We start from the raw sequence: 25,396 nt of genomic DNA on the forward strand, positions 1-25,396 counted from the left end.
TTCTCAGCATCACGAATGCATCGGCGGCCAAGGGGCAGTACGCACCGCAGCCGTGCCCACCTGCCACATTATGTTGTTGTCGTTGTTGTTGTTGTTCTTGATGTACAAATTGTTGTTCCTATTTGCTAGTATACAAATCGATTTTGTTGTTATTTTTGGTTTTTTGCATAACTTCTAATTTGTTGGGATTTTACAATTTTTTTGTTGCATTTTTGAACGTTGTTGTTGTTAACGTATTTATTTTTTGTTTTATATAGTTGTTTTGCTTGCACGACTTTTGTTGTTGTTGTGTTGTGTTGTTTATAATTTTGCTACTACATTTTCATGTTAATATTTTATACATAATATATATTTTATATATATATATAATATTTTTCTTTACTATACAATAACAGCGGAAAAATTGTGTGTAGGTGTGTGTAACTTGTTTAATTTTTTTGTTTTGTTTACCGTTTCTATCATGCTCTTGATTTGTATGGTTTTGCTTTTGTTTATAACAACTTTCTCATGTTAATATGTATAATTGTTTATCATTTTCGTTTACATATATATAAGTATATATATATTGTGTATATATATTATGTATATCAATACCGTAATTGTGGTTTTTGTTTGTATTTGTATTACAATTTTTATGTTTTTTCTTATCACAAAAAAATCATAATTATATATATATATAATTTATTATTATTAATTTTTAATATATCATTCTTAGAATTGAACAATAATTAAAAATAAACATAGGACTTAGTTACATTTTGTATGCGTGTGTGTGTGTATGTTGGAGTTGTGTGTGTGTGTGTGTTTATGATTGTATGTAGTTGGTTGTTGTTTGCAGTTGTTGAAGTATTGCCAAGTAGTTTTTTTTGTCTTTTACTATCACCAACAACGTTGCCGCTTACACTGCATGGCTCGGGCTTGTCTTGAGCGAGGTAGCAACGCCGTAAGCATTGCAAGTGTTGCCCCTTCGCAAGTGCAGCAGCCCAATTTATGTTGGTTGTTGTTGGTTTCGATTTGTAATTTATTTGTATTTAATTTTTGTTGTTGTTTGGCCCTTTTCGCTAAATTTGTTTCATTTGTTGTTGCAGCTGTATGCAAATTTACAATTGTTGTGGTTTTTCTTTACAGATTTCGTTAACGAATTTTACATATACACTAAACATTATTTAATAATAATAATGGAAAAAACAAATAACAAAGAGCACACGATTTGTGAAGCGCAAAAAATAATAAAGATAAAAGAAAAAGAGTAAGAGACAAATTTGATATTTGATTACAACTTTATGAACTTAACTGCAAAATTGATTTGAACGGAAAAAATAAACTAAACTAAACAGTGGACCAGCAATTGATCAATTTACATATATGATATAACTATATGCAAAGTAAAAACGGCAAATAACAAAAAATCATAAATGGTGTTGTTGTTCTTCTTCCTCCTTATGTGACAACACTGGCGCCCAACTCTTCAATTGCAGTTATTTTGTTTTTAATTTTTTGTTGCTATATACAAACGGCCACCAGAGTTGACACCAAGTTGTGTTGACATTTGTTGTTATTGTTGGATGGTAATTTATTTAATTTGATGCACTTTTTACTTGCAGTTGTTGTTGTTGTTTTAGTTGTTGATTGCTGGGCTGTTTGTCTACGTGTTGTTGGGTGTGTGTTGAATTGATTGATTTATTTCGTGTACATGTAAATGGCGACAATCAAGCCGTAGAGACCCAACACTTCAGCGAAAATGAGAATCAGGATCATGCCGACAAACAGACGAGGCTGCTGTGCTGTGCCACGAACACCGGCATCGCCCACAATGCCGATCGCAAAGCCGGCTGCCATGCCCGAGAAGCCCACGGACAGGCCCGCGCCCAGGTGAATGAAGCCCCTGTTATAAAAACATTGTATTAAGTTAAAGTTCCACAAATAGATATAGTCAATACTCACTTGTACAGGGAATAATTCTGGGGCACATCAAGCTGGCCGGCAATCAGGACAGCGACGACCAGACCGTAAATGGCAATGATACCCGCCATGACCACAGGAATGATGGATTTCATGATCAGTTCAGGACGCATCACCGACATGGCAGCAATACCGGTACCAGACTTGGCAGTGCCATAAGCGGCGCCGAGTGCTATAGAATAATAAAAATGCATTTATATATATATATTAAATATTAAGCAGCCCTGTACTTCGATATTGAATTCATTTTGCCCCCGTCTATTCAAACTTAATTTTCTCTGTACTACAATAAGGTCAAATTGGTAAGCCTTGAGCAAATATTTGGCTGTCATGTTATATAATGGATATGCTCACACTAACTGCCCAACCTTAAGCCTGACGTTACGTTACGTTACGTCATTGATCATACTTTCAAATGTGATCCGACACCGAAAATCATGTTGGTGTTAAGCGAAATTCTGTAAAATAACGTAACATTTAGCGGTCACATGACCCGCAGTTAACGAAAAGCACTTACGTATATATGTACAAAAATACATACATATATAACTGCTCAACAGTCACAGTCAGAGTTGTCGTTTGAGTGTTTTTTTTTCTTTCGCTTTGGTGTGCACACGCACACTCTCTTCGCTCATATTTATTTGAGCCTGCTGCTCTCTACGATATTTCTTTGATAAGGTCGAATAAATGCGAAGAAGCCAAAGTGCTAGAGTTGCCAAATAATCCATGATTGTTATATACATATTTTAAGCATGTCTATACGCGTACTGAATATTGAAATATAAAACCAGTTTCATATGACGGTCAATGGAATTTGTTAAATACATTTTCAAAACAGCTTGAGTTTGTGTCTGTGTGCGTGCGTGAAGCGCAAATAAATCGAATTAAAACTCGCATACAGTTACGTACAATAACTGCTGGTAGGTTAAAAAAAACTGCACATCTGTATAAACTACAATGCGTGTATGTGTGTGCGTATATATGTATACGAGCGTGTGCGCCTGTGTCTGAGCATGTATATGTTTCAGAGTTAACGTTAATGCCATTTGCCGCTGAGATAGCAGAGTAACAGAGAGAGACCGAGCAACAGAGCTACAGTCGCTGGCTGCGTTAATTGGCACTGTCATGTGACTTTCAATGCTAATTAACTTTTTCAGTCAAATTGATATTCTATCGGTGCAAATTGAATGAAGGGCTCGCTAAAACACATACTAAACGAATAAAATCGTGCAAGTTTTACTTATAAATATATATATATAAGCATTTTAAAAATTGTTTAAGCATTAAAGTTTTTTTTATAAGTTATACTAATTAAAAAGCAAACTGCCAGTTTCACCTTTTACCTACGTCATAATAACCGGAATATACTTGTTATTGTTTCATGTTCTGTTTGCCTAGAGAGAAATGCATATATATATATATATATATATGTAAATATTGTGTTCACATTTGTAGCTATCCAATACCGAAAAACAGAAACTGAGAGCACATTAATCGAAACGAAATTGAAATCAAAAATTAGAAATGACATCGTAGCGGGGACTCCCGCTAAATTTATATATATATATATATATATATATATATATATATATATATATATATATATATATATATATATATATATATATATATATATATATTTAAATAACTAAATATAAACAAAGTTTGTGTTTATAGCCAAAGAAACAAATAGAAAATAATTTAAATCCCTACAATGCATTAGCAATATTTTGTGACATCTATAATTGGAATTAACACAGCTCGAGACTGATTTTTTACTTTATTTCAATTTCAAAATAATTTGTACCAACGCTACAATTTATATACAAGGCCCAAGGAACAGCTGATTGTTACATGCCTCATTAATTTGGCCACTGACTGTAAGAACTATAAAACTACAAACATGCATACATACCCATGCACACACACATACATAACAAAAGTTCCAAATACGCGCCATTTAACTATTTTCAACGACTGCTCTGCATTCAAATTCGCAAAATTTACATTTAATAATAATTACAATTTTAAATGTGGCATTGACTCGTTCGATTTTTTATCTGCTCTCAATGGAGCAGACGCATGGCAGACGTACGCGTGGGCGCCGTTAGTGAACAATACACAAACCGACAAAGAGAAGAGGAAGCAGACCGAGCAGCATAGGAACAAAAACAAACAAGCAGCACATTTTTAGATAAATATAAATGAGAGGAATATATGAAAGTAGCAAGCAAAATGAATAAAGATATGTGCATGTGTATGTGTAACCAATATATACATATATATGTATGCGATGTACAGCAACAGCAACAAATTGAAGCGTCACAGTTGAGTGCGCGCACAAAAGAACCAAGATAGAGCGAGAAACAGAGAGCGAGAGCGGCGCACAGCAGAAGAAGCAGCACCAGCTTATCAAACACTGCTCAATGTGGAGAGAATGCTGAGACAAGTGAAAAAGTCAAAGGCATTGGAATGCGCAAACCAGAAAGAACAAAAAGTTAAAAATGAAAAAAAAAAAAACAAAATAAATAAAAATAATAAAAACATTGCATTGTACATTGTTTTACGAGTAACTAAATTGTTGAGACATTTTGGCTTGGGTTGCTGCTGCTTGCTTTTTTCTCATAATCACACACACACACAAACAAGGAGAGTGCAAATTTCTGATTACAAATTGAGAAAATGCTTTATGTGCGCAATCTTCTGCTGATTAGATAATATGTTAGTACAGGATGTGCGCGTATGCACATTGATACGCTAATATATATGTATATTAATCATATTAGAAGTTATTGTTAATTTATTATAATCCAACAGATAGAGCATGCACATACACGCATACAATCTGACTTTTGTTTGCCACGTTTTATACGCTCAGAGTCACGCTCTCTCCCTCTCTTTGAGATAAAACAGGGTCGTTACTGCGCTCAAAACCCAAGCAGCTGCTGCTACTATGGAAATTTTTTCTACCATCTTTTCGTTTGAAGCAAGAAAAATAAAAGTAAATATAAAACTTACACGTGACATTATCATATATATTTTTATATAATTTAAATACATATAAATACCAATGCACATGTGTATGTACACTTTACTTTTATTTTGTATGTAAATTTATCTACTACTATTTTGACACTGAGTTTGCGCAGGCATGTGGGTGTAAATTTAAGTGTGCGTATGTGTGTGTGCGAGTGCTTACATGTGTAAGGCACTTTGTGTGCGTGTGAAGCATGTTCTGAAATCGTAATAACGAGCACAAAAACAACAGTGGGTACTGATAGAAGCTTAAAAAGCAACGCCCATTGTGTGCGATATTGACAGCCAATGAGTCAGAATCCGTCACACTCTTTGAGCTGAATCAGTTAACTGCTGCAGTGCAGCATGAAAAAGTCGGCAGCTTGAGTGCTGCTAAAACTTTTTTGCTCGCTCTCTTTTTATTAACGATCGAGTGAGCGATTCAATAGCGTTGCCAGATATTGCACAAATATTCAAGCCGAGTGCACTTTACATGCTGACAGTATCTGATTTTTCACAACTTTTTTTCCAATCTTAAAAGTGAATTATGCTGTTGATTTTAATTACATAACGGCTGCGATATCATTGTTGCCATGTCACAAAGACGTCCAAGCGCTATCTAGAAATTTATATACAGCGTTACGCTAATCATCAAAGTAAATATTAAAGCAAAGCAAACTGAGTTGTTGATTTTTTAAAGGAGGGGGAAATCACAAGACTAATTTTGATGCATGACATAATAATTATGTCATTGACTTCTGTCTTGTTTATTTATCCAAATACCTTAAATAGGTTACAGCTCTATTTGATATGTTCAAAAGTATTGCTATATTCTCTTATAAACATTTGAGCTACTTTATAGAATAGTAGCACGCGCCTGCTACTCTTTAATTCTTTTTTGCTTTACGAAAAAAAAAACAAGGCTCTTTTATCTTATCGCCAAGTCAAGTTATTGGTAAATAAGCCCGTACTACTTATCAGCTGAGGCAGGTAGAATATGTGTATGATATTTGATAGCCTAGGCATGTGATGCCTCTAAGTCTTCGAGTCGATTGATCATGCAAGGGCTGATGAAGCAAAAGAAGGAGGTAAGAAGTGGCATGTGATTACGGTTTATTATTATGATTACTATTGTGCTATAAGCACTAACAATGCAGGGCGATTAATCATGTGTACGTAGCGAACATCGTGATCAGATAACCATGGGTTTTTTGATTGAAAATCATGTACGTTAACCTATTTATATGATTTTTCTGATGTTTTTATAAATACATTTCATGTGAGGAAAAAATGCACTTAATAACACATTCACAAGCTTTATCATACACGCCACTATACTATCAACATTAGTGCATTCTTTATATCTCCGGAAGCCCCATCCATGCAGTTACGCTCTTTTTTCTACATTCATTAAAAACATAAACCAAGAAAAATTGCTTTTGTATGGCAACACCAAAAAGTTGGTCTTGTGACTGTGTGAAAAGGTAAGCGCGCGAGCTTCGCGTCACAAACTTCAAATATAATCAGAAACTCTTGCACACTCACACATAGAACTGAGAGAACAATGACAATGCCTGACAGAAGAGCGTGCGCAACTCTCTCGCTCTCCGCAATTTGCTCTTTGCATTTATACGCCGCTCACTGCCCGATGTGTGTGTATGAGTAATGCCGTTTTTAGCATGTTGAAAAAATAAAAGCAGAAAATTTCTAATTTCGATGCTGCCATTTTTGTGTTTGCAATAAAGCAATTAAATGCGCATAACATTCATACAAAATTCAAAAATAATTGAATTTGTTTTTATGTAATATGCGTGCGGTTAACTATTCTGGCAAAAATATGGAACTTTCCTTTTCCCTTTTTTTGCTAGTCACGCGCATTGCGAACGAACTAAAACTCAACACAAACACATGCACGACTACTGTTATACATGTACGTTTCTGACTACGAGTGTATTGAATTTTTGTACACTTGCCGCTGCCGCCTGCCAGCTACAAACAAGCCAACGTATATGCATACATACATAGGTACTTTTTTTTTGCTGACTAGATATTCTTCTTCTTGCATTTACGCCACACAATGTTCGATTTTTCTACGCATGCAGCGCTGCGTATCCCTTTTGTGTACGAATTCTTTTAATATTACGAATTGGTTAAAACTTACCTGAGAAGATAATGGCGGACGCAGCGCCCATAACACCGAAGAAGGGGCCATAGATTGGATTGTCGGCGCTCGTACTTGTAGACATTTTGCTTTGTTTTTGTGTGTTTTAGGCTACAAGATGAAAATTTAAATTAAATGTTTTTTGTTAATGCTTTTCGTTTATTGCACTTTTTTTTATTTTTTATTTTTATTATATATCGCGCGTTTTGCTTTGCAAGTTAGAAAAAGTATTTTTATTACATATACAATATATGTGTATATAAAATTTTCTTGCGCTACTTTTTAAACAACAATGCTGCTACGACGACGTACGATTTGTGAGTGAGCGTGTTGCGAGAGAGCAAAAACACTCATCGCTCGCCTCACAATTATTGAATTTTATCTCGACTTTGAGTGTGTCTCTGAGAGCCCTTACGTGTGTGTCGAAGTCATGTGCCTAAGTGTGCGTGCGTATGAGCGCATGACGAAATGAGCTCAAATAAAAAGTCCAATTGGCAATGACAAACTCGCTGGAAAATTACACACACGCATACAGTCACATGCGCATTCACACGAGTTATTTAAAACTTCTTTTTCAAGCACAATCATCAATATTTGCAAGTTGTTTCCGTTTCTAAATCAATTTCTTTTTATATTGAGTGAAATGTACAGCATTTCTCTCGCCGCGCACACTCTTACAGCTACATTCATTGCCATTGGTGTGGTGTGTGCATGTTTGTGTGAGTGTCGTGGCAGAAAATACTCTTGTACCAATTTATAAAAGGATTTTTTATGCCATTTTCTATTTTCTTTTATTTCGTTTACAAGTTGTCGCAGCAGCATCGTTTTTATTTGATAAGATCTTTTTCGATTGAGCCTCACATGACTTGATTGTTTTTTTTTCACTCACGTGATTAGAAATCTAATTCAAAGCAATTCGCTTCTGTGGCTGGCCTTTCGGGTTTATTGGTGGCTGCTGCTGCTGCTAGGCGACTAAAGCACGCTCTGCTTTTGGATACGGCACTGAACTCCTACGGTGCGTTATCGTTTTCTTTTATAAACTTTAGTCACGGGGGCGGTTTTTTACAGTGCTGCTGTTTTTTTTCTTATCGATATTATTGTTAAATATCGTTTTACAGTACTGATATGTGAACTACCAAGACAGCCTGCGAAATTTCTTGGTATTTTAAAGAGTTAGACAGAAATGCATTCTGATATATTTGGTATATGGGATATTGTGGCCATTTTTATTGTCACGGTATTTTTTATTTATTTTAAATTTAGGTATTTTAGAACTGATTTAGTATTTTTCTAATGCTTTTGATAACAGAGTGTTCATATTAGTGAGTAACATGCGCGGATCTTCCGCAAGACCTGCGCCAACCATCGCATTGGCAAACAGTTGCTTGGTGATCAGCTGTGCCAATTCCGGTTCTTTGGTACGCAAGCTAAATAACTTCTTAATGATGGGATGTCTACAGGAAGATAAATTAAATAATGATATATATATATATATATATATATGATATTTTGGTTACTCACTTGGGATTGATCTCCAGCTCTGGCTGCAGTAGTGCAAAACGATTTTCTTCTGGAAGGTGATGGCTCTGAGTGCGTATAAAATGCCGCGCAGCGGCCATTTCCTCAACAGTGATGACGCAGGGATGTGTATCCAAACGTGTTGTGGTCTTCACATTGGCTACCTGACCCTTCAGCTGATCCTGCAGCCAGGGTATAAGGCTATTCAGCTCAGTGCCCACCAGACTGTCATCGCCAAAGTCTTGCAGTGCAGCCGGATCACGTGACTGATTACGCATCTCCTTCTCAACGGACACCAGCTTTTTATTCTTGTACTGTCCCAGCTGCATGAGCACCAGTTCATCGTAGGGCTCGTAGCAGAAGAGCACGAGCTCATCTCGCTTCTTCAAACTTTCGTAGTAGGGCGACGATTCGGCAAGGACACGATTAGGGGCCGCCAGATAAAATATTTCCTTCTGATCAGGACCAACCGAGGTGTAGTAATCATCCAGTGAGATCCGACTAGTGGCCGACTTTGAAGATTCGAAGCGCAATAGCTTGGCAATTTCCTCCTTTTCAGCGCTGTCGGTGGACGTAACAATGCCCTCCTTTAAGAACAGTCCATAGTCGCGATAGAAGGCCTCATATTCTTCTGGCTGTTTCTTAGCGCGTTCCTGTAGGAAACGGATGACTCGACTGGAGATAACACTGGCCAGCTTGCGTATCAGACTATTGTTTTGTAGCAATTCACGACTCAGATTCAAGGGAATGTCCTCGGAGTCGACTACGCCCTTGATAAACCGTAGCCACTTGGGCAGCAAGTGTTCCGTTTTAGACTGTATCAGCACCTTGCGCGTGTACAGAGCCACGCCCGTCGTGCCATCTCGTGACATTTCGAACAGTCCGGGCTTGCCTTCTGGAAAGTAGAGCAGCGCATGGATGCTCAGAGGAACATCTGCATTGTAATGTAGAGTGAAACGCGGCGAATCAAAGCTGTTGCTTATAAAGCGATAAAAGTCTTGGTGCTGCTCCTTGGTAATGCTTTGCGGGTCCATTAGCCATAGTGGCTTGATCTCGTTCGCCTGCTTACCGTTCAGCAGAATGGGTGAGCCCACGAAGTTGCTGTATTTCTTGATCACGGTGCGAATACGATCCTCATCCGAAAATTCACGACAGTCGGTCTTCAGATGAAGAACGATCTTGGTACCGTACTCTACATCCTTTGTTTCCTCAATGGTATAGGTGCCGCTGCCATCTGTAGACCAGCGCAAGCCAACCGCATCGGGACTAGCTGCTCGAGTATAAACGTCCACACGCTGAGCCACTATGAAGGCAGAGTAGAAACCCACACCGAATTGTCCAATTATATTTGAGCTGGTCTGAGCCGCTTGTTGTTGCTGCTTGAGCTCCTCTAGGAACTGTTTGGAACCACTGCGCGCAATGGTGCCTAAATTGCTGATCAGTTCCTCACGTGTCATGCCTATGCCTGTATCCTGGATGATGAGCTGCATCTGTGGCTTGTCTGTGGTGATGCGTATTTCCAGAGCACGATCCTTGGCAGCCAGTTGCGTTTCATTTGTTGTACTTAGGGCCGTATAACGGAATTTTTCCAACGCATCGCTTGCATTTGAGATCAACTCGCGCACAAACACTTCATGATCCGAGTACAGGGATCGAGCGACAATGTCCAACAATTGCCTTGTCTCTGCTTGAAACTCATGCCTGTCCGTTTTCGAGGATTCTTCGGCAACGGTACCAAGGCGACGCTGTGGTAAAACTATAAAATAATGACAAATAAATCATGATACTCTGCACACATAATGGTAACCTACTCACCAGTCGGTGATAGCGACTGCTGCAAAGTCGATCTTAACGCGAAGGTCGCTGCGCGATTTGCTTGCCGGCATAGCTGTGTCATTTGGCGGGCCCTTAAAAGTACTCCATACGCACGTAAACTCATTTTGTTTTTTTTTTGTTTTAAATCAATGCACTGTCTGGTTGAAATACACTAAAAAACGTAATATAATTTATTTTGTGTTAAAACAAAGCTGGAATATGAATGTTATTCAACTCTCTCACCGCACATGTGTTTCTATAATCGAAAATATGTTATCGATAACATCTCTTTTTTGCGTTCATTAACACTGGTTTTCAAATGGGCATATGTTTAATAAATTTGAAATTGAAATAAGTTATGTCTTAGTGTCAATAAATATGCATTTTTTTATATTTATGGAACATTTTTTATTTTAAAATTTATTTTGCATATTATTTTAATTTGTATTTAAAGGTATAATGTGTATTTGTTTTTATATACTATATATTCTTAAATTGCATAAATCCAAAAATACTTTCCCAAATGTTTAGTTTTTTAATTTTCATCATAATTATCATACAGCAATTATACTTATTTAATGAAGTACAAATAACATTTGAGCCAGCCTAAAGCGATTGCCCATGCTACATTCTTATCAGCAGTTTAGAATTTCGCGTATAGCTTAAATAATTTAGCATCAAGCAATTAGTTTATAATTCAAGTTGCTGAAAGCAAGGCGCTTGTCAATAAAGCTAATCTACGCTTGATATTAATATGCATTCTTGTGTGCTTTTAACCTTAGTTCTAAGCGCAGCATCTCTTGCCGTTTCCGAAGACAACTTGAATGAACAGGTGAACAGTCTACATATCTTGTAGGTATAGAAAGTGAAATTTCTCTATAAATAATATATAGCCTGATCAGGAGAACGAATGTGCGCCGTACTGCTTGAAGGTCTTTCTATGGAACACTGTGACAATGAACAAGAAATTGGAAGCGTGTGACAAAAAGAATATGCAAATTGCAGCAATGCAGAGCCAATTGGCGGTTTTAAAATTGAAGGAAAAAACTTACGAAAAAACAATCAAAGATAAGGATGAGCTGTGTAAAAGCCAAGCACAACTCTACGATGATGTATACTTAATTAAGAACAAAATTGAAAACTTGGTTGATCAAACGGAAAGGGAAAGCAAACAGCTTGTGGAATTGTTGAAACAATTAGAAGTTTACAGAGGCACCATTGAGATGAGAGATGAACGAATAAAGTCTTTAGAGACAGCTTTAGAGGTTAATAGCTTTATTCTCGAGAGATGTAGGGCTAATTTTTCATCCAGTCCAGCAGCACTGATGGTAATGGACTCCAAGCGGGAGATGGCAGTGAAAGTTTACGAAACAAGTTGCATAAATATCGGAATCTCTTCAGATATATGGGAAATTAAAGTTCCAGGGATCGAGCCCTTTAAGGTGCCGTGCGATGGGAAGATTGCAGGTCCTGGCTGGACAGTAATTCAGAGGCGGGTGGACAATACAGTGGACTTTAACCGAAACTGGACTGAATATAGAAATGGATTTGGCGATCTCAACGGCAACTGGTTTATAGGCTTGGAAAAAATCCATAAAATGACAAATTCCAGGCCACATGAGCTGTATATACATTTGGAAAATTTTAATAAAACAACTCGATTTGCTCGCTATGATAACTTCAGTATAGGTAACGAAGATGATGCTTACCAGCTCAAGGTTTTGGGAAAATTCTCTGGAAATGCTGGCGATTCATTGACATTTGAACGAGATATGAAATTCACCACTTTCGATCGAGATAACGATAAACGCAATTTCGATAACTGCGCAATAGAACGAAGTGGCGGTTGGTGGTACAACCAGTGCTCAAGATCGTAAGTTATTACAAATATAAATATAAATGTGTTTTTTATTTTACTTAAATTTAAATTTAGAAATTTAAATGGAAGGTATGTGGAAACTGAAGCAGATAAATGGGATGGCATTTGGTGGTGGAGTTGGCAAGAAACAATTACTCTTAAGTCAGTGCAAATTTTAATTAGGCCAACGACAACAAAATAAGAAAAAAAATATAAATATAATAATTCAGCATCTCTACTTAATTCTTATTAATCGCTCTTAAAAATAAAAATTATAATAAACAACAATATTTCTGATATATGATTTTTATCTTCTTATTACTTAAAAGTTTTCGTGGCCCCACTAAAGTAAGTTTTTCTAACTATCGATACTTTTTTATTTAATAAAAAAAAGTTAATACATGATTAATTTATTACTTGTGAGGGTGTGTGTGTGTTTTTAATCATGACATGTTTAAGTTCTTGCGCCAATAAGTGGAGTTGCACAATATATCGATTATCTTTTTCCCATAATCGATTGTCATTATAATATGATATATCGTTCCATTGTCCGCACAGCATTTGTTAATGTCTAATTGCAACCCTGCATCTAAAAGCGCGTCGTCTTCGCGTTGTAGTTGTATTTATTGTTGAGTTTTTCTAGTTTTTTAACTAATATAAGTGAGTGTGCGCGCAGTATTAGAGTATAGAATGTACAACTTGTGTTGCTTTTCGATTTAAATACCCAAAGTATGACGTCCATAGATAGTGTACGCGTGCTGCTTCAGTCTCTGCCAGCAGCATCGCCTGCTGCTGCCAACAACAACAACAACACACAGCAAAATGAGTCGACGCCGGCAAAACTTGGCGCTGTGGGAACACCATTGCGCGCGAGAAATACACAGCAACAACAGCTACAAGCACAACAGCAGCTAATTTTTGGAACGCCAGAAAAGTCGCAACCTGGAGTGGCACCTGCAACTGAAGAGCAGCAGCTAAGTGCTCCGGACGAATTTTGGCGTGATTTGCATCAGTTTCATGAGCGACGCGGGTAAGCAACGTTTTAGCATGCTAAAGCTAGTCTTTACTTAATTTGATTGTCAACAGCACCCCACTGACGCAGGCGGCCAAGATTAGTGGCCAAAATGTGGACTTGTATCGTCTATATCAAGAGGTCACGGAACGCGGTGGCTTTAATAAGGTCAACATGCGCGACGAGTGGGACGACGTGTACAGCGCGCTGGACACGCTGCGGGATCGTTGCGTTAATGGCACCGCTGGTATAAAGCATATCTACCGTCGCTATCTGGATAAATACGAGCGCCTAAACTTTTTGGGAGAGGATCCGGACAAGCTGGAAGCCTTGGAGGCGGCCATCGAGTGCGTTGAACTGGGCGCCAGCGCCAGTCGCGCGCGCTCTCGTGCCTTGGCCGGCGGTGTCATTGGAGGTGCAGGTGGCAGCTTGACAGGTAGTGGACTGGGAAGCATTTTTGGCATGGCACACTCTACGCTGACAGCCGTTCCCATGGCGTACAATCAGCGCCAGCACATGGTGAATGCGGATCGCCGTCGTCAGTACAAAATGTCGACACAGCTGCACAAGCACAGCACCTATGACAAGCTGCTGTTGTCGCTTCTATCGCCGCTGCCTAACGAGCAGGATTTTGCCATCAATGTGTGCACACTGATGGCCAACGAGCCGCGGTCAACTCTGCAACTGACCGAGTGCCCAAAGCTCCTGGATGTCTTGCTAGCTCACTTGGGCGTCTATGCGGATTACAGCATGCGTCAGCTATTCCAGCATGGCCACAACAATGCGGGCATGTTGGTGCGAAGGCATTCGAAACTTAATTTTTGGCGGGATTTGCTGTACGATAAGCCACAAATTCTGGACTTGTATACGGATGAACAAGCATGGCTGGACAATGGTCTGATTAGCAAGGAGAGTGACTGCGATGAATATCTGTTCCAATCCGATGAACTCGATTTCGAGCTAGACTTTTTGAATCTGCGTCGCAGTCATGGCACGGACGAACGCATTGGTCAGCGAGTGCTACAAATTGTGCAGCTATTGAGAAGCTTAAGCTTCCATCAGGAGAACGTCCCGCTACTTGCGTCCAATCGTACGCTCTGGCGATACTTGGTCATGGGCGCCAATGTGCGCTGGAGTAAGTAACAAGATGGAGAAAAAATCCATCAGATGTAGATCAACACTTGATAGCTAAACTCATACACATCCTCTGCTTTGCTCTTTCAGGCAACATTCACATTCAGGCTTTGGAAACGGCTGGCAATCTGGCGCAGCAGTTCGACTTACTCGATCCTGCTACGGACGAGCTATCGCGGAATCTGCTGGCCACACTTTGCGAGGGTATCGAATCGAATGATCGTGCCGTTATAATCAGCTGCCTGGAGATACTTTACAAGCTGTGCGGACGCGAGGGCAATGCCCAGCACATAAATCGATGCCTCGGCTTGGATTTCTATCAGCGGGTTATGCTGCTGCTGTCGCTGACCGATGTGATGTTGCTTATCTTTACCCTGGAGGCGATCTACGCCTTGAGTACCCTGGGTGCTCGTCCATGTTCCATGTTGATGCAGGTGCGTGGCCTGCTAGATCAGTTGGTAGCTTTGCTAACTGTCGAGGCGCAGTCGTACGGCGCTGCTGGCTGCATACTGATGCGAGTTGTTGAGGTGGTGCCTGGTAACATATTGTCTACATTATCACAACCTGCGCCCAGCAATCAGATGACTCCGTTGATGACGGTTAAGCAGCCACAGCCTCAGCCACAGCCACAGCCGCCTGCGCCAATTGTGTCTCTGCCTCTACCAGCACCAACACAGGTGCAAGTGCTGCCGCCACAGCCGGAGACTGTTTCGCTTCCTGTGGCTGCCCCAGCTCCTGTGACTGCTCCTGTTGCCATACCTGCTCCTATGCCCCTGCCTATGCCTGTGCCAAGCTTGCCCCAAGTGCAGCTGCCAGTGCCTAGTTTGCCGCAGGTACAGCTTCCGCCACCGCCCACCCAACAAGCACCAGCTCCACCTGCTCCAATATCAGTAGCAGCCACTACAGTTGCGCTGCCTGCAGCGCCATCAGCGCCGCAAAGCTTTACGCACGACGACGAGACCTATGCGCTGGCCTGGCTGGGCGCGACCTACGAGCGAGCCGGCAACGGTCATGAGTATCGCGTGGAGCAACAGGAGCTGTACACCATTTACCTATCGCATTGCCAGAAGGCGGGTAAACTTTCGGTGGTCAACCGTCTGCAATTTCCGCGTCTCGTGCGACTCATCTTCAATGCAACCGTGGGACCCGCCATTGTGCGACAGATGGATGGCACGGAACTTCCCGGGACGCACTACGTGGGCATAAGGATGCGTGCACAACCTTTGCCCATGCAGCAGCAGCAGCAGCAGCAACAGCAGCAACAACAACAGAAAGTAACAACAATGCCTACCGCAATAGCTGCTAAAAAGGAACCAACGCTGACCCCAAAGCCGGACTCAAGTGCTGAAGCGGCCGAGGAAGTGATTGTCTCGTCCACGCCCAGTTCCTCGCTGATTAAGAGTCTTCTGGCAAGCAAGGTTAACGAGCGACAGTTGAAGCAAAAGGCGCAGGCGCAGCCGCCCGCTCTTGTGGCCACCACAGCCTCATCAACTGGCTCGTCAGCCGGACAGCCCATTAAAGTAACCTCCACGGCAATTAGCGCCTTTGTTAATAATCCGTTGATGCAGCACACGCCTGTGAAGGTGGGGCAAACCACCATAAAGCCCTTGCATCCACAGTTGCCAATGGAGAAGAAGCCAATGACAGACTCGGCGCCTCCGCCGCTCGCTCCACTAAGTGGGTCCAATGTGTTAACAAAGGATGCGCAAGGGCGCACCGTAATTATACAATCCAAGCGGAAGCTCACCATCGATGACGAGCAAAACAAGCGGTTGGCATTGGACAGCACCAATGTGGCCACTGGTAAGGATGAGCCGCAGGTGACGCCCTCCAAGAATGCTGCCAATCTCTATGCAGACTTGGCTGCCTCTATACTAGAGGACGAGGACTTGGATGACGTGCCGCCGTTGGCAGCGTCCAGTCAAGAGCAACAGCAAGCGCCACAGCCACAGCCCCAGCAACAACAACAGCAGCAATTGCAGCAGCAGCAACAACAACATCAGCAACAGCAACAACAATTACAACTGATACCTGCTAAGGTGCACTCGACACAGCGGCAGCTCATCTTTCCCACTGGCAACTCGGTGGCGCCCCCGCCGCAGTTAAAATTGGCCACAACGGCCACCATTAAAACGGATCAGGGCCTACAAACGGTGCCGGTTATATTGCAGCAGAAGACAGAGCAACAGCAGCAGCAGCAGCCAACGCAAACACAGTACGTGCTGGCGACCAATCAGCAGGGGCAAACTTATTTGGTTGCTCAACAGTCGGCGCCCGTGGCAGCATCAGCTAATGCGCCAGGCACACCCACTCTGCTAGTTGCTCAGGCGCCGCAGCAGCAGACGAAAACGATAATCATATTGCAGCAGCCGCCGGGAGTGAGCACCAGCAATGCGCCTGGCACGCAGAAAGTCATAATGACGACAGCGCAGGGGCAACAGGTGCTGGTGACGACCACCACAGCACCTGCGGCGGCGGTGCGTCCGGCCACCCAGGTCCAGCAGCAACAGCAGCAAATTTTTATAAACCCGCAACGAGCAGTGACCGCCGCATTGGGCGCGGGTCAAATGTCGCCCTCTCTGCTCTCACAGCTTAATCAGATACCTGCAACCATAAAGCTGCATCAGCCGCAACCAGCGCAACCCGCGCAGCTGCATCGCGGCGGCATTGTTGCTAGCAAAACAGCGCCCATACCTCAGCTACAGCAGCATCAGTCCATCATACAGCAGCATATCATCTCGAGCCCTGCAGCTGGCGTAGACAAGCGGCAGCTGCTGCTGGGCGGCATCAAGGAGACAACGCTCATTACCCAAACGCCCGCAACGGCTGCCCCGTTGCAGCAGAGTCAACTTAATTCGCAGACAATCATAACCACTCAACCACCGGTGGGGACCACATCAGTTGTGGGCGCTGCACTGCAGCAGCAGCAGCAGCACATACGCAACGTGCTGGAGCAACAGCAGCAGCATCATCCCTCCATAATACAGCAGAAGATCACGATGCCCACAGCGGTAAGAACTGGCAACTAGATTGAATGTCTGATGTTATTATAATTTGTTTATGTAGCTCACGGATGCAGCCAAAGTGAAGCCGGTGCCAGCAATACCCATTGCCAAGAAACCAATGCCGCCGCCCACACCATCTCCTTCTCCTGCACAGCAGCATCCGGTGCAAATGCCAGGGCTGAAGCCCAGTCCACAAGGGCAGGTGGTCAGCGTCGAATCAAAGCCTTCAATAACAGTTGAATCAAAGCCAGCGGAGCAACCAACGGCTACAGCAGTAACGGTTGTCAACAATCCGGTCGCATCGACGGTTGTTGCCTCAGCAACAACAACAACGGCCACGAGTATTGTAACCAATGTGAATCCTTCAGTGGCGCCAGCTGTGAGCGCCGTACCCGTGGATGTAAATTGGCTGTTTATTTGCGATTGGCGTAATTGTCCGCGTCGGAAGTTTAAATCGCTCAACGAGCTGCAACATCACGTTTGCAATGTACACTGTCCGGATCATTTGGACTCAGGCGCTGAGATTTATTGCCAGTGGGGCAGCGGTCCCAGCTTGTGCGACAATATTGCGCGTAAGCGTTACTCGCTGATGACGCATCTCGTCGATCGTCATTTGGCACTGGATGATTTGCGAGCCAGCGTGCAACGGCGTCTTGCTACTGGCATACATAATGTGTCGCCCGCGCAGCCGACGGTGACTATAGTGCGCAATGTGGGAAACGCCAATGCGCCGGCATCTGCGGCAGCAGCTGCTCCAGCTACTGCAGCCACGGCTGTGGGAACTTCGGCCCTTCAGGCAATAAAACGGCATTCGGCTGACTTTCTGAATTCGAAGGAACTAATGGATGAGAACGAGGGTCCAGTCACAAAGAGCATACGACTTACGGCTGCTCTGATACTGCGGAATCTGGTCAATTACTCTTTGACGGCCAAACGAAGTTTGAAGCGTTACGAGCCGCACTTGGCCAATGTGGCCTTCAGCAATGTGGAGGCCAGTGGCGTACTATCCCACATACTACACGAGCTGAGTCAGTAATCTCTCTACGCAGGTCCTACAACAACTAATCAACTATATATATATATATTTATATATTGTATATGCATATACATAAATGTATTTTTCTACACCTCTCGATGGGTTGCTAAAGAACATTTTTTTAAACAAATAATTCTATTAACTAACGACACTATTAAATGTGAACAAATTAAATGAAATAATGAACAGTCGAATATATACATTGGCTTTTAGCATAGTTCAAATTCAAAATGTCGAGTAAGTATTGGAAATATCTTAAACTAAATAGTGTGAAGTAAAAATAGTATACATTTATAATGTTTAGAAATTAAAGACATTTACGTTTTCTTTACATTTATTTAGTGTAAATCTAGAGTCTACAGATTAATTTATTAGGCATCTCAGAGCACTGAAGCCTATTACATTTTTAAAAGTGTTTCGAGATAATTTAAATTCCAATCAATAGGGGTATATTAATAGGTATATCTTATACATAATTATTTAAATAAGAACTAATTTATAGAGCTTATTTAGACAAGTTGCCTTTGAATTGTCAGTCGCTGCCAGCTGAGCGGCCGCATGGCAGAAAGAAAGAGCAGTTTAAACTGCAACGCTTAGGACAGTAAAGCACCGTGGAAAGATCTAGTTGTATAAGTCCCAGAGTGAGATTTGTGCATCCATGCCGGCGGCAGCCATAATGGGTGCGTGCCACATGGACACCGGTTGTGTGGAGTAGGCGAGGTCCATGACGCCGCCTTGCTTGTGCTGCGTTAATACGGCCAGTGGTCTCAGGCTCTTCCACGAAAATATGCGTATGCGCCCGTCCCAGCCGGCGCTAGCGAAAACCTTTTGATCAGAACGTATACGCACGCAATTCACGCCGGGATTCTTGATGCACAAATCGGAGCCGCGTCGTAGTTGCATGGATTGTCTCTGATAACTAAAAGTAGTCAATTTATCGGCTGTGGTAAGGGAATATTATATTATTTTACATGTCTTAATAATATATCATGGTGTTCTTACAAGCGCCGCCAACTATGCCTCGATTTGTAATGGGGTCATAGTCAACAGTTAAAGCTTCCGGTGCTAGTTCCGTGATATCAATCATAACGCCGCTGCTCAAATCCCAGGTAAGAAAGTGCCCCGACTCGTAGCCGGCGAGTAGAAACAATTGTGACGCGCACTCAAACGGCTTGAAGCAGGTGACACTGCCTAGCTTAGGCAATTGCGGATCATCCGCTACAAGCATCTGTGTTGGCGCCGCCGGATCCGTTACATGCAGCACACCAATTGCTGCATCCTCGCACGGATAAAAGAGTAGCTGTTCGTTGGAGTTGTTCGGATTTATGTGCAGCGCTGTACGGCAATAGCCCAAGTGATTGCCCGTAATGCTGCGCTCCTTGACGTAGCTGCTGTTGCTTATGGAGAAGGTAGTGATTGTGCCACCCTTCTCTTGTGTGATCAGGTGCTCTTTGGTATGATGTAGACTCGTAATTGGCTCCGTGCCTGCCTCAAATTGCAGTGCTGAGCGGTTTGTCTACAAAAATCGATCATGTAATTTGTTATTTTTGTTGTTTCATTATTTAGGTTTTGTTGCTCACTTGTAGATCCCAGAGAAATACTTTGCCTTTGAAAGTGCCTGCCAGCAGACGTTCGCTTTCATGAAAGCATAGCGAATTCACAGCGCCCATTTCTGGGCAACGTAAGCTGAATACAGGATCAGGTGGTAACACAGCCATTTAAATAAGTGAATTGAATTAAATAAAATTAACTAAAGTGCGTTGCGTCGCAATGCCGATAAGATAAATAAATGATTGTGTGGTACGTAGTGGTGGCGAGTCGATTACGATATATGTGCATAAGTGTGATTTGAAAATACCCGCCAAATATGATAAATATTAGACAATTATGTCTTTAGATATGGTAAATTTGTCAGATCCCTTAACTGTAGAATTTGTTAATGAAATCTTTCAATAATTATGAATGTGAAATCCTTATAATTTAAAATCTATAGGCGTAATCAGCTGTTCATACATTGTTACACTACTAAGCCGCCAGATGTCGCTGCAGTATTGGCGCGTCATAGACACGTTCGAAAAAGCTTACGCATTCGATGAAACAAGAAATGGAAAATTGTTATCATTCATAGAACAGCCTTTAAGTGATGTTAATTCCAAAGATTTACCACGAAAATATCATAATATAAGGTTGAATGCGCACAAAGCGCCTGCTGCTATTAAAAAGCATTGCCGCGCGGCTTTAATGGACTTTACCAGCGTCCAGCGTCTGCGGCCTAGACGTTAAGGCAACGATCGTAAAAAGACTTGTCAGTGATAATTGCCCGAAGTGTAACAACCTAATGCGAACTTAAAAATAAAAATAAATAAAAACATGCAGGAAAGAAACTATAGTAAATACCGAAAAGCACTGGGAATTATGTGCCCAAATATCGCAAAGATCGCAAAATAAACATGCTATAAGCTCGTTAATCAATGCTAAGTTGACAGCTTTAAGTTGCTTTAACAATCTTCTGTTTTTTCTTAGTTTTTTTTTAATATTTTATTTTTTACCATCAACAACAACATAACTGAGTTTGCTTGAGTCGTCTCCTGTAGTGTCCAAATGATTTAGTATACCCTGTGTTAAGCCCGACCAAAAAGGGGAACGACCTATTTTTAATGCTAAGAAATTATGTGTTTGGCTTTTGGCTTTATATCAAAATCATATTTCAAATGCTTTAGAGCTTAGCTGGTTTAAGCAGAAAACTGTAAATTCGGACAAATGCTTTATTGTTAGATGAGAGAATACAAATTAAAAAAATAAAAAATATATTATTAAAAAATATATATTTTTTAAATGTAATTTCGTAGATTTTTTTAAATACATTTTTTAAAAATATTTAAATTTAAATTTAAATAAACAAGTTATGAATTTAATTTGAAAATTGTTAAATAAGTCTAAAATATTATTTTTTAAATATATATGTGAAATTAAAGCGCTAAGCCAATACTTCGTAAAGATATACACATTTTAGGCTAAACTCTGAAATGTTGATCTAATGTTATCCAGCTTATATATATAATAATATAAATAATATTAAGTTTGATCAATATTTGCTTAGTACTTCTAACTGTCTGAATTCCATGAATCAACCGCAAATCAATTTGCACTTCTGGATGATTGAACATTCCTCTCTATGCGATCCCTTCCCTAAATGCTCATGCATACATGTAATTGTAGTTTGATTGGGGCGCAACAAGTCAGCTCTCGCAATTAGCTGAAAGGATTGCTGTGCTGGTTAGTCGTGGCTAAAACTTCCTTTAACGGCAAAGCCAGTCGTAAAAAGGTTAAGGCCTCGCCTTAACACGCTGTGAACACATTTGCTTTGGTTTCGGCTTCGACTTGTATTGGTTCGGGCAGACGTCCGGAGCGTTGGGGGAATGGAGTACCAAGCTGATGGAGAGAGAAGTGCCATAAATCTTTTTGCCACAGCATCGAGGTGAGGCGTTTAGTGGTCCAAACTATTTATGCATGTTGCTATGTGGGTAATCCATTTGAAATGGGTCAACAACTACAACTGGCGACTCCTTAAACGATTCGCCTGACCCAGACCGAATCCAGTTTCAGTTTCTGTTTCTGTTTCTGTTTCAGTTTCAGTTGAGAGATGCTTAAAACATATTAGCTTGTTACCTTAATGAAGTCATAAATTTTCGCTATCGCCTTGGAGCATCAGCTGCAGGTTTCTAAGGAATTCCAATTCCTCTATTCACATTATTTTATTAAAATTTTTGTTTTTTTTTTTTTTTTTTTTTTGGCATACATCTGCATAAACATATCCCAAATCCATATATGACCAATGCTCGATAGTTAATCAGGCTTAGTTTGATATATGCTGACAGGGCCAACCTCTGGTGTAGGCCGCCAACTCAGCCCCCTTTGAAGAAAGCAAAGGGAGGGGGCTTCCTGCTGTGCCTGTTCCGCGTATCTGAGCAACTGGGCATCAGGGCATCTGGGCATCCGCTCATCCGTTTCGAGCTATGAAAATGAAGTTATCACGCGACATACAATGGCTCCCTCCGCATTGCCACCTATAACTTTATATGGTTGTCATTATTAGCCAGGCAATGAAATGGGCTCCCAGCGCATGCTGCCAACTTATTTATGCGCTACCTTAATGGACCCCATCTCGCATCTCGCAGCTCACATTTCGCATCTGAGTTTCTGGCCTGGACAGCATCGGGCTTTCCTCCTTATGAATCTGGCGTTTTTATAGCATTGTGTTTTGCATTGCCCATGAATCATATTGAGCGTATGGATAAACCACAATACGCTCCCAGGAACTTACTGGGCATCGATATAAGCCAAAGGTGTTGGAATTTTGATTTGCTTGCAACAATGCAGCATGGCATGAACTTAAAAACCCATAAGATAAATATAAGAAAAAGATGCTGTGGGTATATAGGAAATATTTATCACATCATTTTTAAAGAAAAAATAAAATATATTGAAATTGATTTCTATTTACCTGATTCAGCGATTTACCTGATTCTTAAGACTTTCTTAATATGTCTTGAGTAACACTAGATTCTTACGTTCTCTGTATAAGCGTGACAATTGGCTGAATTCCGCTGCTTCTTGTGACATCTCAAGCTTGGCTTAAATTTTAATACTATATTTTTTTGGTAAGATATATATATATACAAGACTTAAAGGTATAAATAAAAGAGACTTTAAAATGTTGAGCTTGAGCAGAAAGTGAAACAAGCCAAAAGCCACTGGTAACAGGCAAATTTAAGAAAAGTTATATATAGATTGAGTGAGTGAGAGAGAGGGGGAGAGAAAGAGAGAGAGGAAAGCCAAAAGCCAGCAGACAGTTAAACTCTTTTTTTACCACTACAATCAATTAAAACATCGACGTCTATCAGCATTATTATAAATCAAACGATAACATAAAATTGACACTAAAGGCGTTTCGCCCATTTTTCATGCGACGACGAGATTAAGCCTCCAAATTGTAGATTGTAGCTCTAAGAAAATTAAAAATATTCAAAAAAAAAAACACACCTAGCTGAAAAGTGTGCCCGAAAAAAAAATTAATAAAATGAAAAAACCAGAGCTGTGCTTTGTTTTTATATATGCAAATTGAACGTTGGCCAAAACTAGACGGGAAAAACTGGTCGGCACGCCAAAGTGCTTGGTAATTGATCAATTTCCGTGGCGGACAGACCGGAATATCTAAAAACCCAATCGAACTGGCAACAGAGCTGCACTGGCCGATCGGAAGATACTATGTAATAGCTGCGACTTACCAAAGTCTCTACATAGTTTCATAGGAGTTTATTTGCTGATCCACTTTGCAACTCTAATAAGACAGCCTGACTAATGGACTGTCTTCTCTGAGTGTTACATTGGCTAGCACACAGTCGGAATACCCTCTCTTACAGACATTCCATGAGTGCAGGGTATGCTGGAAACGAAACGCATTCAAGACCCGCAGATGATAATATGATGGTCACTTGATTTTCAAACTGATTTATGCATTAAAATGATTCGAAGAGTAGGCACGAGATGTAGCTCTAAATATATATATATATCTCGATTTTTGGCATAATGAAATGGCGCTTCATATGGAAGACAATGGCTCAGCATGGATTACCATTTAAAGCGAAGCTTTCGACGGTTGTGGGTGCATGGGAATTTGTATTTGCGTTTGTGTTTGTGTGCGTTGCACATCTGCTCACCTACGCAGCGACACTTTCCACTCGAGTGGAGAGCTGAGTGTGAAGCTGAGCGTGGCGCTGTGTGCCAATCAGACGCACTCAGCCAAAGTGCCAATCAAGTGTACCTGATGCTGGCAGTCGGCAAACAGGACAAAAGGATCATAACACCACAGTGACCCGGGCCTGAAATCGAAACCTTGTCCGCTAGGTGTCAATAACATTGTGTCGCCTGATTGCATTCGGGCTAGAGATGGCACCCCTCATCGGCGATTATTGCCACATGACACGACACGACACGACACATGACTTTAAACACGATTTTACTTAACACGCAGCGCGCGCTGTCCGTGCTATGATTAATCGACACGCACGACTTTTCGATGTCTACATTAAAAGTTGTTCGAGTTCATATATTTTATTTGTTTTGAAAGCATGCAAATCTTTAATCTTTTCCTGTTCGTATTACAATATGAAGTATTTCCAGATCTGTGGCTCTATAATGCGCTTAGAAAACTTTATTAAATATTATTCCTTGAAGCGAAAGCTGTGTTTTATTTAAAGTCTCTATTTATAAAAGCTGTGTCTTTACTTTTAAAGTTGGAATCTAATGAAAATGAAGGCTTCTCTTGCCAGTCTTTGTATGCCTAACCAGGAGCAAGCAGATGATCTATGTACTCAGCGCTCGAGTTGATCTCGTGTGAAGTTGCGCTAGAGCCTAACAAGTCTTATGAGAAAGCTAATGCTAGTCGTACTTAATTTCCAGGTGGGCGATTCCTGCTGGACTTGTGTCAGGTGTTGTCAAATGGTTTCTGAGTTTTCTTAGGCGCAACGTGACTCACGAATGTGCGTGACATTCGCAGTTTTTTCGTGTCATACGACACGGTGCGTGCTCCACCTTTTGCTTGATTGGGCTTGGGTCCTTTCCACTGCTTGATTGCTGGTCTGGTGGTGCTTTTTCTTCTTCTTCTGGCTTTTATACAAGGCTCGAAAGTATTCCAATTTAATTGCGTAAATTAAAGCTGTAAATCATTATGCTAAGTGCCCCTTAATGTCTCAAAATGCAGCTCATTTGCAAGTGCGCACAGTTCATGTTGCATGTTGCGGCAAGCGCAGCACAACATGAGGCATGCCCCCGAGCAACGTAATCATTTTCGACCGGCGACCGTCCTCGACGGTAAACA

The 25,396-nt window shown here is 41.1% G+C and overlaps 5 protein-coding genes across 5 annotated transcripts; 2 read left to right on the plus strand and 3 right to left on the minus strand.

The window, feature by feature from the left end:
* Nucleotides 1–1,655: 1,655 nt before the first annotated feature.
* Nucleotides 1,656–8,175, minus strand: LOC111592149 (V-type proton ATPase 16 kDa proteolipid subunit). Its single transcript, XM_023304196.2, has 4 exons — nucleotides 8,028–8,175; nucleotides 7,139–7,249; nucleotides 1,945–2,134; nucleotides 1,656–1,885 (listed from the first exon to the last, which is right to left on the minus strand). Exons 2-4 carry the CDS (start codon nucleotides 7,221–7,223, stop codon nucleotides 1,681–1,683), a joined length of 480 nt encoding a protein of 159 aa, XP_023159964.1. The 5' UTR covers nucleotides 7,224–7,249; nucleotides 8,028–8,175; the 3' UTR covers nucleotides 1,656–1,680.
* Nucleotides 8,176–8,372: 197 nt separating this feature from the next.
* Nucleotides 8,373–10,735, minus strand: LOC111592127 (heat shock protein 75 kDa, mitochondrial). The gene is made up of 3 exons (XM_023304163.2): nucleotides 10,472–10,735; nucleotides 8,660–10,412; nucleotides 8,373–8,592 (listed from the first exon to the last, which is right to left on the minus strand). Exons 1-3 carry the CDS (start codon nucleotides 10,593–10,595, stop codon nucleotides 8,418–8,420), a joined length of 2,052 nt encoding a protein of 683 aa, XP_023159931.1. The 5' UTR covers nucleotides 10,596–10,735; the 3' UTR covers nucleotides 8,373–8,417.
* A 469-nt stretch (nucleotides 10,736–11,204) lies between these two features.
* On the plus strand, nucleotides 11,205–12,092 carry LOC111592233. Its single transcript, XM_023304317.2, has 3 exons — nucleotides 11,205–11,303; nucleotides 11,365–11,979; nucleotides 12,084–12,092. Exons 1-3 carry the CDS (start codon nucleotides 11,226–11,228, stop codon nucleotides 12,090–12,092), a joined length of 702 nt encoding a protein of 233 aa, XP_023160085.2. The 5' UTR covers nucleotides 11,205–11,225.
* Nucleotides 12,093–12,903: 811 nt separating this feature from the next.
* Nucleotides 12,904–18,691, plus strand: LOC111592153 (AT-rich interactive domain-containing protein 2). Its single transcript, XM_023304201.2, has 4 exons — nucleotides 12,904–13,359; nucleotides 13,416–14,476; nucleotides 14,566–17,486; nucleotides 17,542–18,691. Exons 1-4 carry the CDS (start codon nucleotides 13,061–13,063, stop codon nucleotides 18,514–18,516), a joined length of 5,256 nt encoding a protein of 1,751 aa, XP_023159969.2. The 5' UTR covers nucleotides 12,904–13,060; the 3' UTR covers nucleotides 18,517–18,691.
* A 172-nt stretch (nucleotides 18,692–18,863) lies between these two features.
* On the minus strand, nucleotides 18,864–20,310 carry LOC111592189 (guanine nucleotide-binding protein subunit beta-like protein 1). The gene is made up of 3 exons (XM_023304256.2): nucleotides 20,097–20,310; nucleotides 19,519–20,032; nucleotides 18,864–19,457 (listed from the first exon to the last, which is right to left on the minus strand). The coding sequence occupies exons 1-3, from the start codon at nucleotides 20,232–20,234 to the stop codon at nucleotides 19,138–19,140; spliced, it is 972 nt and encodes a 323-aa protein (XP_023160024.1). The 5' UTR covers nucleotides 20,235–20,310; the 3' UTR covers nucleotides 18,864–19,137.
* Nucleotides 20,311–25,396: the final 5,086 nt, after the last annotated feature.

Source organism: Drosophila hydei, unplaced genomic scaffold, assembly GCF_003285905.1.
Source record: "Drosophila hydei strain 15085-1641.00,03,60 unplaced genomic scaffold, DhydRS2 tig00000060-arrow-pilon, whole genome shotgun sequence".
NCBI lineage: Eukaryota > Metazoa > Arthropoda > Insecta > Diptera > Drosophilidae > Drosophila > Drosophila hydei.

Excerpts from the sequence above, each read along its gene's own strand:
- LOC111592149 (XM_023304196.2), bottom strand. The coding sequence starts at position 7,223 with ATGTCTACAAGTACGAGCGCCGACAATCCAATCTATGGCCCCTTCTTC. Across the intron at positions 2,135-7,138 it reads GTCCGCCATTATCTTCTCAG|CACTCGGCGCCGCTTATGGC; the intron begins GTAAGTTTTAAC and ends ATTATTCTATAG. Across the intron at positions 1,886-1,944 it reads CAGAATTATTCCCTGTACAA|GGGCTTCATTCACCTGGGCG; the intron begins GTGAGTATTGAC and ends TTTTTATAACAG.
- LOC111592127 (XM_023304163.2), bottom strand. The coding sequence starts at position 10,595 with ATGAGTTTACGTGCGTATGGAGTACTTTTAAGGGCCCGCCAAATGACA. Across the intron at positions 10,413-10,471 it reads GCAGTCGCTATCACCGACTG|TTTTACCACAGCGTCGCCTT; the intron begins GTGAGTAGGTTA and ends ATTATTTTATAG. Across the intron at positions 8,593-8,659 it reads GAGCTGGAGATCAATCCCAA|ACATCCCATCATTAAGAAGT; the intron begins GTGAGTAACCAA and ends ATCTTCCTGTAG.
- LOC111592153 (XM_023304201.2), top strand. The coding sequence starts at position 13,061 with ATGACGTCCATAGATAGTGTACGCGTGCTGCTTCAGTCTCTGCCAGCA. Across the intron at positions 14,477-14,565 it reads GGGCGCCAATGTGCGCTGGA|GCAACATTCACATTCAGGCT; the intron begins GTAAGTAACAAG and ends TTGCTCTTTCAG. Across the intron at positions 17,487-17,541 it reads AGATCACGATGCCCACAGCG|CTCACGGATGCAGCCAAAGT; the intron begins GTAAGAACTGGC and ends TTGTTTATGTAG.
- LOC111592233 (XM_023304317.2), top strand. The coding sequence starts at position 11,226 with ATGCATTCTTGTGTGCTTTTAACCTTAGTTCTAAGCGCAGCATCTCTT. Across the intron at positions 11,304-11,364 it reads AAGACAACTTGAATGAACAG|CCTGATCAGGAGAACGAATG; the intron begins GTGAACAGTCTA and ends AATAATATATAG.
- LOC111592189 (XM_023304256.2), bottom strand. The coding sequence starts at position 20,234 with ATGGCTGTGTTACCACCTGATCCTGTATTCAGCTTACGTTGCCCAGAA. Across the intron at positions 20,033-20,096 it reads TATTTCTCTGGGATCTACAA|ACAAACCGCTCAGCACTGCA; the intron begins GTGAGCAACAAA and ends CGATTTTTGTAG. Across the intron at positions 19,458-19,518 it reads AGGCATAGTTGGCGGCGCTT|CCGATAAATTGACTACTTTT; the intron begins GTAAGAACACCA and ends CCCTTACCACAG.